This window comes from Cynocephalus volans, chromosome 5 (genome assembly GCF_027409185.1).
Source record: "Cynocephalus volans isolate mCynVol1 chromosome 5, mCynVol1.pri, whole genome shotgun sequence".
NCBI classification, from domain to species: Eukaryota; Metazoa; Chordata; class Mammalia; order Dermoptera; family Cynocephalidae; genus Cynocephalus; species Cynocephalus volans.
Window position 1 is genome coordinate 80,817,930 of NC_084464.1, and position 15,430 is coordinate 80,833,359.

Consider the following 15,430-nt stretch of genomic DNA (forward strand, 5'->3'; position numbering starts at 1 on the left):
GCTGTGGACTTTTCATTGACATAGAAGTTTATTTATTTATTTATTTATTTATTTATTTATTTTTTGGTTCGTTTTTGTTTTTTAAAGAGGGATACTGAAGGATTTAAGAAAAATACTAATTGAGAGGACCTAAAGGAGTTGAGTTTCAGTAGTGAGACTGTGGGGTAACTTTTTCCATCTTCTGTATTTTCCATATTTTCATTAATGAAACTGTATTATTATCATTTTTTGGAAATCAAATGTCTAATCAACTGTGCGGGGTTAGGATGGGGTCATGGCAGGGAATGCATCTTTATAATATAAAAAAAATGAGAAAAGAATAAAGGAAAATAAAAACCAACATGATATAGTCATCTGAAATTATAAGGCCTGACTTGTAAGGTAAAGGTATGGTTTTTGAAATCTCAACCAAATGACTTTTTTTTTTTTTTTAACACTGCCATGTACTGGTAGAATTTTCCGCGATAAATTATTTTGAAAACTTCTTTAAAAATGAATGTGGACAAGTCATTTTCTAATCCTAAGTATGTGACTGCACCCCCTCACTACCTTCTCTCTTCATAGTTGGCTATGTTTTATTTTCTAAGGTCTCGTCTCCTCAAAGAAATGAACACATCTCTCGGGCACTTGTGGTGCCACGGGGTCAAGCACATCACTGGCCGGCTGAGAAGCGCTCACACGCCAGGTCTGCCCCGGGGCGCCACGGTGGTCGGGATTTTGGATGTAACGTGTCTAGGCCCAGCCAGCGCCACGAAGCGCCGGCCCTGCCGAGAGCCCGGGCGGCGGGTGCCACAAGCTGGGGTTCGGTGCGGCGCCGCAGCCCGCTCTGTCCGCGAGCCGAGTCCGGGCTCTTGAGGGGGAGCAGCACTGGGGGCGGCAGCATCGGGGCGGGGGCGGGAGCAGGGTGGCAGCTCCAGCGCCCGTGGGGGAGGAGCGGCAGCAGCGGCGGCTGGAGATGCTGTGGCGACCGACGTGAGGCGGTGGCTGAGGAGACCAACCCCTGTCCACATGGACAGTCGCAAAGGCCTCCACTGATGCATTCACTCCTGGGAGGGGTGGGCGGACGGCCGTAGCGGCGGCGGCTGCAGAAGAAGCGAGGGGCCGGGGGGCGCCTGGCGGTAGTGGAGACCTCGCCTCCCCGGCGCGGCGGGTGCGGCCATTTTACGGCCTGGGACGACGGGAGGCGTGTTTGTGTGCTTGCTTTCATCCTCCCTTCTTGGGGGCCCGCGGCTGACGGAAGCGTCTCAGGCGGCCTCGGTGGGCGGTGGATGGGGAGTCGTGGGCCGAGAGGAACCGGGCCCGGGAAGCGCCGTCGCCGTCGCCGCCGCTCTCGTTCCCCCGGAGGGGCCTGAGGAGAAGCCCAGGCCGCGGGCCTCATCGCCCGCCAGCCCGCGGACAGGCCCGGGCGCGCCTAGCCTGCTTTTGTGTAGGCCCGTCTGGACGTGGGAGCGCAGCCCGCCTGACGGCTGAGCCTGAGGCCCGCAACCCTGCGGCGGCTACCCTCCTGCGGCGCGGCCCCTCATCCCGGCGAGCACGGCGGCGGTGTGGGCCATGGATTAAGGAGGCGGCGGCGTGGGAGGAGGAAGATGGCGGCCAGCAAGAGCGGCGGCAGCGCTGGAGAGATTACTTTTCTGGAAGGTACGTCCATTTCGGCCTTTGCTGGGGGTGGGGAAATAAAGGACAACGCGGCCCCCGGAACCCCGGGTATTCAGTTATCTGCGCTGCGTGGGCTTGGGCGGCTGAGGTACGAGGGGTGGGCAATGGCGGGGAGGGAATGTGCTGTGAGCGCGCCCGGTTCGAGTACGCCCGGGCTCGGGGCTCCGAACGAGCGAGGATGGCCCAGGGGGCGTCGGTGGATCCGGCTGCGCGCGGAAGGCTTTGACATTTTTTCGTTTTTTTGGTGGTGGCCTAAGGATGCGAGCAACGTGCGCTCAGATCTTGTTTGGTGTTCGAGAAAAGTTTCAAATTGCTAAGGATGGGTAGAATTGGGAGCCAGGCTAAATAAGGACAGGAGAGTAGTCTTAGTAGTCTTAGTCTTTATACCCCCTGGTCTTTCTTTTTCGTGGAACTTCAGGCTTTTATACTTTGCACCCAGTGTTCAGATTAGGCCCGGCCTTGTCTAATCTTACAAAATGTGTTTGCTAAAAATAATTTATAAAATAATTTATCTGAAAGAAGAATGAGATTCACGATGTCAAGTTTTGGGACAGTCATTAAAGCTAATAGACAAAGTTTGGGTGTTTTCATTTTTATTCACTTGTGAGGGAAAGTTAAACATTTACTGCTATGCCGGTCTTAAGAAAAGCCGTATGTTTTTGTTGGGGATGATGGTAATGGGTAACAATATTGTCTTTTGGCCTGTGTATGTATAAGGATCCCCAAAATACAGCTAAATTACATTGTAGTTGTGGACCACGAACTTAAATGTTCACATTACTTAATTTGACTATTCATTGTTTTTTACTGGAAACTGAGTTTATAAATATAATGTTTAGGAAAATGAGTTTCTGTGCTGTGCAGTGTGTGTTAAAAAAGATTAAGTACTCTTTTGTATAATTTTGCAAACATGATTTTTATATGCATTATATTCATAAGCGATACTTTAAGAAAATAACTAGAAACATTACTAAATTAAGAAAGGACAATTTAACTTAAAATTAAGAAAGAACCTTAGTAACATGTATTATGGGAGGGTGTTGAGGGATGGGTATACCCTGTTTTCTGCTTTATTAACAGCCCCACAACAATGCCTGGAACACGGTAGGTACTCAGTATTAGTCTAATGAATGAATAGGGACTAAAAGAGATGGGAAAAAGTAATTTTCTTAATTCTTCCTACTAGAGTGGAGCGAAGTGAAAAAAAAAATCGTTCCTTGCTATGCAGGCCAGCCTTTATCTAGAAGTGATGAGAGCTTTATATGAATTTCCTAGTTAGGAGATAAGGAAAGCTTGTGAATTTTTCTGGTTCATTTTATATTACCTTCATTCTAGTTTGGGCAGAGTAGGTACCTGTCAAGAGGGTGAGAATGGTGCAGATTGTGTTACATGTGGTGTTTTTGTTTTGAAACTGGAAACTCAAAAGATAGTTTACTGATGCTTGTTATATTCAGTATGCAGATGATTATTCCTTTGTGTTGTGGTAAGTTTTGGGCTTCTGTAGGCTTCTGATTCAGTTTAAAAGTTTAAGTTCTGATTGGATGAACACAGGGAGGATAAAGAAGAAGAGAATAAATAAAGCCAACATACAGAGTTGATGTGAGTTTCCAACTATTGCTTTTAGTTTATCCTGACTTAGGGTTCTGTGAATGTACAGGTGAGATAAATTTGAGTTTCACCATGTCTCCAGCATTTTCATAAAGAAAGCAAATGATAACTTGTTTTGGTACATGAGCATAAGGGAAAGGAAGGATTTTAGTTCCTCATAGCCAATTTTCATGTATTGTATCATTATTTTAAAAAGAATTATACTTAGTACTACTTCTGTTTTCTGTTTACTTTTCCATGGTTCATTTGATTCCTTACACTTCTAATAATAAAATACTCCACTATAATTTGCCATACATTTTGTATTATCGTGTTTATAAGTTTTCAAATGTTTCCCCATAGGCTCTTATGATTTAATATTAAAGCATCTACATATTATGCTTTCCTTACTCTCCAGTAAGACATCTTGAAAAACTGACATAGGTTTTCATTCACTCATCAAATATTTATAGTAGCCCACTCTGCTCGGCACTGTACCATAGTGAGTACAACAGTGCATAAAATAGTCAAGGTGCCTGCTTTCATAGAACTTAAGTTTTAGTGTCAATAAATGAATAAATAAATAATCCTTTTAGAACAGCTGTACCTGAAATTTTCACATAGTTTCCTTCTTCGCTTTATTCAGGACTGCTCAGAGCTTACAACCTACTTAAAATTTTCATGGTGTACGCAAACACGTACTAGCACATGGCATTACCTTTTACTGTTTTATATTTCGTATCAGCATTTCTCACACAATAAATTTATTTCTTTATGTTTTTTAGTCCTGCTAAAATATAAGCTCTGTGAAAGCAATGACTTTTCCCCATTATGTTTCTTGCAACTGAAGCATGTTTATTGCTAATGAAATAGAACAAATAAGTATACAGAGCAATGATGGGGAAACTGTTTTGCATAGTGTTTAAGTCAGGAAAGGCATCCCTGAGAAGGCCTTTGAGTTAAGTTAACATCTTAACTGTGAGACATTTCAGAGTATGGCAGAGGGGATTATATGTATTAAGGTTCAGTGGTAATATATAGTTCCATTTGTTAAACAAAAAGAAGGTCATTATGGCTGAAATGTGGCAAGCAACGACGAGAGTGATATGAGAGCCAAGAGATCTATCATGTAGGATCATGAAGAATTTTTATTTTATTCTGAGCAGTGAGAAGTCATTGAGGAATTTGGGGCAACAGGGTATCATGATATGATTTCTCTTTTTAAAAAATCACTTTGGCTGTTCTGTGTAGAATGAATTAGTGAACAGCCAGAGTAAAAGGAGAATAAATTAGGAGAATATTGTGGAGGTCCAGATAGAAGTGATAGGGGCTTGGTAGTATAGTGGCAGTGGAGATTGGGGGGAAAAAGTGGATAGACTGAAGATATGTTTGGATGTAGAGCTTACAGGACTTGTTGATGGATTGATTGTACATTGAGGATCAGAGTCAGGAAGGAATCAAAGATGACTCCTAGGGTTTTGGCTTGAGGTGTTGGGGGGTAATGCCATCTACAGAGATGGAGTAGACTGGCAAAGGAATGAGAAGGAAGTTAATAGCACTGCTTGGTCATCTTAAGTTTGAGCTGCCTATTTGACATCTTTGTTCTAATGTATGTCTTACAGCCTTATCACTACTAGGTGAAATTGTAATTTCACTTCTTTTTATGGCTTCTCTAGGAAAAAGGAAACCTACTGGCTACTACTGTACCTTCTTTATTTTATTCATATAATATCACAATAAAATTGCATGAATTTTCATTAGGCCACAGCTTGTGTTGAATTTTTGATTTCCCTTCTTTCACTAGTATCTTTATTCTATTCATTTACTGTTGTCTTATACCCATTTTCTACTCTTGGTAGATGGTTTTGGCAGGTTTCTCTTCTGTGTTGGTTCATTCATTCAACGGATATTTATTGAGCACCTGCTTTGTTGAAGGCACTGCACTGAGAGGCACAAGAATGAGGGGGGAAAACATGTTTTCTCCATAGAATCTCCAGTCTAGTGAGTCAATAATCAAATAATCCCTTATAAGTATAAAATTACAACTGTACAGCTGATGGGGATTATTTATAATAATGAGAATTTGATCCAGTCAGGGTGGTTTGAAGGGTGAATAGGAGAAGGGAAGGTGGGGAAACAGCTTTCCAGCCAGTGGGAATAAAATATAGGGAACATGGCATGTTTGGGGAACTTAAGGGAGGACAGTATGGTTCCCTCAAAGAGAATGGTGTAAGGTGAGGCTGGAAATGACAACATCAAATTTGTTTCCAAAGAGGTCATTGGCTACCACATGGAGAAAGCTATAGAGAAGTGTAAAAGATAATCAGGGAGGCCAGTTAAGAGATGATTGCAGTATAGGGCCAAGGTGATGGTAGCTAGCTTGTTCTTGTAACCTTTCTTTTGATATTCTCCCCCTTCTTTTCTCCTCTGAAGGAGCTCTAACAAGTGCACTTACTCTCTCATTTGTTTCTTCTTTTTTGTACTACACTTGTTCGTATCTAGCTTTTTTTCCCTTTGCCTTTTTTTTCTATATACCAACTGAATGGCTACACCTATATTTTCTCTAATTTTTTCCTGAAATAACTTTTTTTCTGCCATCCCTTATTACTACTTTTGTTTGTTTTCCATTTCATTTCACATCTGTCTCCCTTTATGGATCTTTACTACTACGTTGAAAAGACATTGCAGTGTTGTCCTCTATACCAGCAAAAATGCTTTTGTCTTCAAATGAAAAGTGTTTTCCGTTTTCCCTTTGCCATACTTTTATATGTAAACTCAGTTTAGAACTCAATCAGTTTGCCAGTATTACTGGGTACAGTAAGTACTTCATGATATCTCTTGAACTAAAGCACAATTTAATTAAATGATTGGTATTCCATGGAGTATGAGCAAGGTCTTTAGTTTTGGCCTGCTCAAGGGGATACACCTCAAAGTTCTCCAGTTAGCCCTGCTTCTTTTTCTTTTGATTGTGCTACTTTTGGAAACTGTATCATGGTGTTATTCCTTATTTACTCCCTATTTAAGTATATTTATTTCCTGGTTTCATTCCAATTGAAATATTCTATTTATCGTTTGATTTTATGTACTCACATGAAACATAGAGCAGAACCTCACTTGGAATGAAAGTGATTTTCACTAGAAATGCAATGACAGCATGAACTCAGAAGCCAGAATGTTGATGTTTATCATCTAGCTTTCCTACCTATTAGCTGTGTAATCTTGGACAGATTACTTAACCTCTCTGTGTTTTCTCATCTGTAAAACAAGGATAATAATTGCAGTTATGTCATAAGATTGCCATGAGAATTAAATGAGTTATACTTAAAACAATTCCACGCATGTAATCACTAAGTATTTGTTGACATTATTTTATTTCTTTTCTTAGCAGATAGAGAAAAGAAAAAGAGCTTATTACTTTTCTTCTCTTCCATCTTGCCTTCTCTTTTATTTGAATTTTAGTTTTTACTGTTTTACTTATTGCCTTTTCTAAGTATTAGCTGATCTTGATATTCTAGGTTGACTGGTGTAGTGAGAGAGGAAAGAGAATGAAATTATGTACTCCATATGTCTAGACTTTTGTAAGTTGTTTGTTCCTGTTGCTGTTACGAAACTATGTTCAATATTTGAGGAACTCAAAAGATATAGAAGGGTTATGTGATCCAGAGCAAGTTAGTAGGGAAATCAACTGGAGCTTGGGACCTGACTTACAGCCTCGGCTTTCTTCAGTATTTTCTTCCTTCCTCCCTTCCTCATCCCTTTTCTTCCCCATTCTTCCTCTTATCTCCTTTCTCTGCACTCACCCAAAGGGGAGCAGGCTGGACAACAGAAGGAAAAATAATAGGTAATTATAGAGAATTATCATTTATTGATGAAGCAGTACTCTAAGAGGACAAATGTGGAAAGCCACAGATCTTTTAAGGCCTACCTTCAGAAATGACTGTGTCATCTCTGCCACATTGTATTGGCCAAAAGGTCACAGAGCCAGCCCACATTCAAGTGGAGGGGAAGTAGACTCCACCATTCAATAGGAAGAGTGGCAAAGAATTTGCAGCCATCTTTAATGTATACAGTCATCTTTCTTCTCCCATACCTACCTGGTATTTTTTTTTTCCCATTCTTTAAATACAGTCCATAGTATTTCTCAAACTTGAAAATGATATTTCTTGTGAAATCCAAGTTTCTAAACTCTGGACAGTTTAGGAAGCTAAAGAAATACAGAACAAAGTAGGCAACACAATTTGTAATTTGTTTCAAAGGGGTAAGTAGCAATATAAAACAGTCATTAGTTTAACTTTTCTTTGATTAGGAACTGATTCAGGAATTTCTGAAACCAGGCCAGCATAAGTAAGAAAAGAGGAAGAATGTTAGAAACATTTTCTTCCTTTCCTTTTCTCTTTCATTCAGTGATATCTGGGTCATGCTGTAGTTATTATAATCTTTCTTATCTTTATTACTTAAACTCTAAGAAAACTTGGTTACACTATTCACAGTATGAAAAATATAACAGTATCTTGATAGAAAACACAAAAGTTAATCCACAAAGTCAAAGATGTTATACACTTAATTCACGTTACTTGGAGTGATAAAATAATGGATGATCTGTTACTGTGAACTGCAAATTATTGTTGCCAACATCAGGTAGAAAACATAGATTACAGAAAGAGATGGATAATCTGTGCCATATCCATTTGACACTAAAAACAGTGTTGCTCTCAGCCCATACTTTTTGGGGGCCACCTTATGGTTTTGTACTTCCCAGATCCTTCTGCATCCACTGGCAAAAATTAGGACCTTTTGTCTCCAGAGGATATTGTTGCTTTGCCTCCCATGGATTTGTCACCCCTTTTCCCCTGGGTGACAGAGCTGCAAAGGATTACTCAAAGCCCATCTCTTCTGAGCAGTGAGAAGCCCCAAAGTGGTTAATCTCCCAGAACCCCCAAGAGAGAGGCATTCCTTCCATTTGGGAAATTAACCCCGAATTGGGGTTCCCTTCCTGTATTTATTCTCCAGCCCAGGATGTTACAGCAAGAGATGTAGGTGGGGTTATAGTTTAACAATATAGGCTGGAAACTTTCAGTGAAACAAGCCAGATGACATTCCAAAAGGCAGGAAGAGACATAGGTGGGCTTAAAGTTTTAACAAGTTTAACAATAGAAGCTGGTAACATTCAGTAAAAACAAGTCAGGTGATATTCTATTAGGCAATTAAGTGATCCACCAACAAAAGCTTGATCTTAGCAAACATTCTCTTCTTAGAGCAATTTCCCAGTATCTTTACATATCAATCAATAACTTGCCTGTCTTTGAGCCAGCAACCTTGCTGTGTTACAACTCTTTACCTTACAACAGAGACTCAGTAGCCTAGAGAAATTTTCCAGTTTTTTGTAAGGTCAGTATTTGAAACTGCAAGGCTTTGGAAAACCAGGCCCTGTGAAGTACATTTGCTTTATAGTATATTCCACAGGATACGGGACTTTCAAATGCTAAAACTGGGACAGTCCCAGGCAGCCTGGGACATTTGGACACTCTGCCTTGTCCCAAGTTAAGAGCAGCTACCTCAAAGCCATCTGAAACTATAGGCTGGGGTAGTAAGGCAACAGCCTTATTTTAATCTTGCCTTTGGGTTTTTTGGGGGTTTGGTTTGGGGTTTTTGGGGGCAGGGGCGGTGCTGTTTCAAATACATTTCATGCTTAGTTTTGAAGTTTTTGAAGATGGCTTTTTTCCCTTCCAAATTAACTGCATTACAATCATTAAAATAAAGCAGAAGAAAAAATGTGCAAACAGTGCTGGTGTCCAGTATATAGTAAATTCACTTTTTCATTTTTGACAAAGACTGAACAACAATGAAAAAAATTCCTCTAGATTTGTTTGTAAACTGTGTAGTAATCTTGTTATCTTTCTTACATTCAAAAAAATCTGCACAGTTTCTGCATTCACAGCCTATCTATGAATCTGCTAATAAATCTTGGAGACAAGGTGAAGGTACTTATTCTTCACCACCATGACGTCTGCTGACTCTGCTTCCATGGAAACCAATAACTTCTCTTCTTCCATAAACCCCAGGGCCACTATTTGGTTGAAGTGTTTTGGCATCAGTCTTCTTTGTTCAGTCCAGTTTGGTGTCTATTCTCTTATCACAGGAAATACTATCAAAGAACGATGTTGTTTTGTCATAATAGCAATTAAGTATAAGAATCTTCATCATCATTTCCTTCACAAATTTGTGTATCAGCTCCTCACTCTCCTTTGTCTTCACCATTTACTCTCTTCACCATTTACAGTCTTCACCTTTTTCTCAAGTCTGTCTTTTAATTTTATTATGAAACTGTTCGTTTTCTCCTTGCTGAAGTGTGCAGTTGTACTTTCAGAGTTAAAGTGCTTCTGAAATTTCATTGGCCTGTCACTGAATACCGAATTCCCCTGCCACCTTGATGGTCCTCTCACCTTCTTGGAATAGAAGGAACTTTTGGAATTACTTGTCCCATGCAGTTATTTCTAAGTTGTTCATCTTCTGCCTTTGGAATTTTGTGTGCTTCAGCTTTATATAACTATATGAATATTTTTAGAGATTGTGTATTCTGTGTGAAGGTAAAACCAACTGCACTGCTTTGAAATAAGATACCACTGACTGATGTTTCTGTCCCATAAAAGATCAAGGAGTTTTCAGTAACACCAACAGCACCATGCTGCTGCCTGATGGACTTTAACTGAGCTGACTGTATACTGGCATCCTGCTGAAAGGTCCATAGAAACCCAATGAATGGAATGAAAAAATAGCCTAGTGAAGACTGAACAATAGATGGTTCCTGAGGGAAAGAATATCATAGTTAAATTAGGGGTCTAATTTAATATCATTCCCATAAATATAATGTATTTAAAGACTTCTTCTTGAGATAGTATTGGATGATCTATTGGTCTGTCTTCTGAACCAAAAAACGAAGGTTTTGTATATCAGGAATTTGAGAAAGGCTCAGCAGAGTGATTTTTCTGCTTCATGTAGCATGTGCAGGGATGATTCAGTAGTGGTATGGCTGGTCTGGAGGTTCCAAGATGGCTTCATTCAAATATCTGACTGGCTGGAACTCTCCCTCTGCATGTAGTCTAAAGACTCCTTCAAGTGGTCTCTGCAGCAGGGTACTCAGACTTGTTACATGGTGACTCGTGGCTCCAAGAGACCGCCTCTGGGGGAATCTTGTCAGTTCTTGAGAAAGACTGGGGCTATAGCCCTACAAGGCCACCTAAAATTGTTTTACTGAGAGATTTCCTGACTTTCACCTTTAATTCTTTCTTTATATTTTCTGTTACTGCTTTTCTATTTCTTTTCTTTTCTTTCTTTCTTTTTTTTTTTAAATGTGGAATGCTTCACGAATATGTGTGTCATCTTGTGCAGGGGCTATTCTAATCTTCTCGGTATCATTCCAATTTTAGTGTATGTGCTGCCAAAGTGAGCACTGCTTTTATATTTCTAAGTTGCAGAAGTTAATTTTTCTCTTAGTGGTCCTTTGAAAAAGTTTTTGTCATATTCTTCATTGTTGAAAAGTCTTGTCAGTGATAGTTTAAAAAGTTATTGGGAAATATTTCATATCTTTGTGAATTACAAAGAATAATATAGCAAACACTCATGTTCTACTTCCTGGCCTAAAGAAGAAAATATTACTAATACAGTTGAAGCCAGCTGGAGTGAACCCTTTTTTTTTCTGCCTCTGCCTCCCCTTCAGAGGTAACCACCATCCTTAATTTGGTAGTTATCATTCCCATGCACTTCTTTATACTTTATTCTTTATGTATGTATCTCTAAACCATATATATGATTTTATATATTTTACACATAGAAAAGAATTTTATATATGTGCACGGTTATATCTCTTTGTTTTGCGTGTTCTAAAATTTATAAATTGTGTCATTGTTTGTTCCTTACAACTTGTTTTTTATTCTTACAGCATTGAGAGATTCAACAACGTTGATAAAAATAGCTCTAGTGCATTCATTTTCATTTACTATTCCATAGTATAAATGTAATAGTTTATTCATACATTCTCCTATTTGCAGAAATTTAGGTTGTATCCAACTTTTTACTATTACATACATTGCTTTTATATGTCTGATATTGCTACTGTGAACATTTTTTTTAAGTTTGTTTCCTTATGCACATGTGTGTGTTTCTTGTATCCAACTTTTTACTATTACATACATTGCTACAATGTACATTTTTGTATGTTTCATATTGCTACCATGAACATTTTTAAGTTTGTTTTCTTATGCACATATGTGTGTTTCTTTAGGACAGAAGTTGGCAGCCTTTTTCTGTAAAGTACCAGAGGTAAATACAGTCATGTGTCACTTCACGTTCTGAGAAATGTGTTGTTAGGTGATTTCGTTGTTGTGCAAACATTATGAAGTATACTTACACAAGCCTAGATGGTATAGCCTACTACACACCTAGGATATATGGTATAGCTATTATAATCTTATGGGACCACTGTCGTTGACCAAAATGTTCTTATGTGGTACATGACTGTATCTTATACTTTGCAGTCTGTATGAGTACAGTCTCTATCACAGTTACTTAACACTGCCATTTCAGCAAGAAGGCAGTCATACATAGTAACAAATGACTATGGCTGCATCCCAGTAAAGCTTTATTTGCGGGCAGTGATATTTCAATTTCATATAATTTTCATGGGTCTTTTGATTTTTTTTCATCCCAACAGTTAAAAATGTAAAAGTCAGTGGGTCCAAGTATGGTGGTGTATACAAATAATTGATCACAGTTACAGATTTCTTTGTTCCTTCTCCACTCCCACTGCTTCACTTTACTAGCCTTAAAAAAAAAAAATAGTAAAGGACATTCTTAGCTCATGGGTCTTATAAAAGTAGGCAGCAGGCCATATTTGGCTGGTCCACAGTTTGCAAAACCTGACAGAGTATTCCTTAGCGATGGGAGTGATTGGATTCTAGGACTTGTGCAATTTCAGTTTTACTAGGTATTGCCACATTGATCTCCAAAGTGGTTTCAGTGGCAGTTTTTAAGTTTTTCTGTTTCTACAAATTATCACCTACTTGATACTGACTGGTGTTTTCATTTTAGCCAGTCTGTTGGGCTTATCAGATAGTGGTTTGAATTTGTAATACTCTGATTGGGAGAGAGGTGAAGTATCTTTGTTACCATATTTTAAAAAAATATTTATTGTTCATTCAACAGTCAAAAATATTTGTTGAGTGCCAACCTAGTGTTAGTCCCTGTTCTGTGTGCTTGTGATACATCAGTAAACTAAACAAAATACCCTATGAATATCTTTTCTTTTATGTAGGAGGGTACTTCAAAATGTTCATGGGAAAACAGAATTAAAAGATAATATGAATCCGTGAATTCGTGTATTTCTCTGTGTATGTGTGTTTCCTCTTTTCTAAGTTGTTTGTTCATATTTTCTGTCCTTTTTTTTTTGTATTGGTGTGTTGGTGTTCTTTATGTATTCTGGATAGTAATCCTTGGTGAATTATATAGATTGTTATTACTTGTCTTATTTTTTAAAGAATGGAATAACTTTATAAACAGAATTATTTAATACAGTCATTTGTTTTCCCTTTAATGGCTTGTGTTTTTTGAAATTTAAGAAATCCTTTGGTCTTACTGGGTCCTCTCTGTATTATAACTTTATTTTTTTGTTTTATTTTTGTCCAATTTTTCTTAGTTTTTATGTCAGAGCAAGGGAGTGTTAGTGAGCTATATAGTATAGGGGGGAAAGAATTTGAAAATCTATTTGTAGTTTATATATTCCTATGTTTTCTTTAAAATTTTTAACATTTCTTTGAAATAGTTTTTCATTTGTAGAAAGGTTATAAGACTAGTACAAAGAATTCTCATACATCCTTTACTTGTTTCCTTATGTATTAACATTTACCACAGCTGCTTTTTCAGTCTTTCTTTCTAGCCATATATATGTATAAAACATACACTTCTTTTTAACCGTTTTTGAAAGTAAATTTCAGACATGCTGCCCACTTATCCCCTAATTACTTCATTGTAATTAGGGTATGAATGGGCATAGAAAATGAGCATAGGAACTATACATTCTTTTAAATTACTACAGTGCAGTTATCAAAATGAGAAAACTAACATTGATATTATCTAATCTACAAACTTTTTTCAATTTTCATCAGTTGATCTAAAAATGTTCCTTAATAAGCAAAAGAAAAAAAAATAGCAAAAAAAAATTGTGGTTTAGGATCCAATATAGAATTATATATTGCGTTTATTTATCATGTCTCTTTTGTCGCCCCCCATCCCCCACCTTTTTTTTTTTTTTTTTTTGCTTGTTGGTACAGGGATTGAACTGGACCTTGGTGTTATCGGCACCACACGCTAACCAACTGAACTAACTTGCCGGCTCTGTTTTTCCTCCTTTCATCTGGAAATAGCTTTTCAGTTTTCCCTTGCTTTTCTTGACCTTGACAATGTCTAAGAAAACAGAATGGTTATTTTGTAATTTGGATTTATCCCAATTTGGGTTTATCTGATGCTTCCTCATGATTAGATTAGGCTTATGCATATATTTTTTTTTATAAGGAATGCTATAGAAGCTATCTTTTGTCCTTCTTAGCATGTAATATCTAGAGGCCCATAATATCAGTTTGTCCTATTACTGGTGAAGTTAACCCAACCTTTGCTAATGTTGCCACCTGATATAGCCATTGTACATTTTTCAAAACTAGGAGATTTAACATTGGTATACTACAAGGGGCCTTCAGAAAGTTCATGGAAAGATTTGTATTATATTTTAATTCTATTTTTCCACAAAATTTTTGAAGTACCCTTGTATTACCTAAAATACAGACTTTTTTTGGATTCCACCAGTTTATTCCATTAATGTCATTTTTATTTTCCAGAGTCCAGTCCAGAACTTTTCATTTGGTTGTCATGTCTCGTTTGTGTATTCCGATCTTTGACCGTTTCATAATCTTTCCATGTTTTTCATAACCTTGATAGTTTTTGTTTGTTTCTGTGGCTGACTGCTACAGGGATCAAACCCCGTACCTTGGTGTTATCAGCTATCCTTAGCAGTTTTAAAGAGAGTACTTGTCAGGTATTTTGTAGAATGTCCCTCAATTTGGGTTTGTCTGATTTTTTTTCATGATTAAAATGGCGTTACGAGTTTTCAGGAAGAAGACCACAGTGCCGAAGTGCCATTTTCACCACACTGTACTAAAGGGTACATGCCAAGAATAAGACATATCACTGTTGATGTTAAACCTTCACCATTTGACTAAGGTAGTGTTTCTCAGGTTTCTCCACTGTCAGTTTTTTTCCTTCTTCTGTGGTCTATTGTTTTGAAGTGAGTTTCCAGTTCCCAGCCCATACTCAAGGGAAGGATAATTAAGTTCTATCTCTTGGAGAAGGAAGTTTGTGCATATATCATTTCAAATTCTTCTGTAAGGAAGATGTGTCCCTTCTCCCCATTTATTTATTCACTTTTTTGTTTATATCAGTATTGACTGAGGAATATTTATTTTACTTGGGAGGAGGTTAAGTCCACTACTGTTGTTCTTTACTTTTGCTAAAATTGTTCCAACTTGTTTGGCTGCTGGGAGTTCTCATGTCATCTCCTGTAACTTTTTTTTTTTAAGGATGACTGGTAAGGGGATCTTAACCCTTGACTTGGTGTTGTCAGCACCACACTCTCCCAAGTGAGCCATGGGCTGGCCCTTCCTGTAACCTTTTGACATGCCTCATCTTTTTTTTAAATGCACTTTCTTGCATCCTACACTGTGAGGTATTTCAAGTTTCTCTTGTGTTTTTTCTGCCTTTGCCCTAGACTCAGTCATTTCTCCTACGAACCTTTAGTCTCCTTTTATTGGAGAGAATGGTATTTAGAAACCTAGATCTGGGGCCGGCCCGTGGCTCACTTGGGAGAGTGTGGTGCTGACAACACCAAGTCAAGGGTTAAGATCCCCTACCGGTCATCTTTTAAAAAAAAAAAAAGAAAGAAACCAAGATCTGGTTGTAGGTGTGATTATTGCTTATGATGGTGTCTCTGCCCTAGCTCTGTATACTAAACCATGTTACAACACACATCTATATTTATATCTGTCCACCTGTATATAAGTTAAATAAATTTGAGTTCATACTGATATCTCTGACTCTAAATCCAGCACCACAAGGTTTATTCCAGCTTTACCTTCTTGCTTAT

The 15,430-nt window shown here is 38.4% G+C and overlaps 1 protein-coding gene, 1 non-coding gene and 1 pseudogene across 5 annotated transcripts in view; 1 reads left to right on the forward strand and 2 right to left on the reverse strand.

Moving 5' to 3' along the window:
* Positions 1-912: 912 nt before the first annotated feature.
* The window catches only part of SENP6 (SUMO specific peptidase 6), a 106,878-nt gene continuing 92,360 nt past the window's right edge, over positions 913-15,430 (forward strand). For 3 of the 4 annotated variants that reach the window (XM_063097355.1, XM_063097356.1, XM_063097357.1), the window contains exon 1: positions 914-1,638. In XM_063097355.1, coding sequence (XP_062953425.1) covers positions 1,587-1,638 — 52 coding nt within the window. In that variant the 5' untranslated portion in view covers positions 914-1,586. Of the gene's footprint in view, positions 1,639-15,430 lie in introns of all 4 variants that reach the window. The other variant, XM_063097358.1, reaches the window with a different exon arrangement.
* LOC134378156 (protein LSM14 homolog A-like) lies at positions 9,349-10,175 on the reverse strand (annotated as a pseudogene).
* LOC134379334 (U6 spliceosomal RNA) lies at positions 10,589-10,694 on the reverse strand. Its single transcript, XR_010023738.1, has one exon. It is a non-coding gene; the product is annotated as a U6 spliceosomal RNA (small nuclear RNA).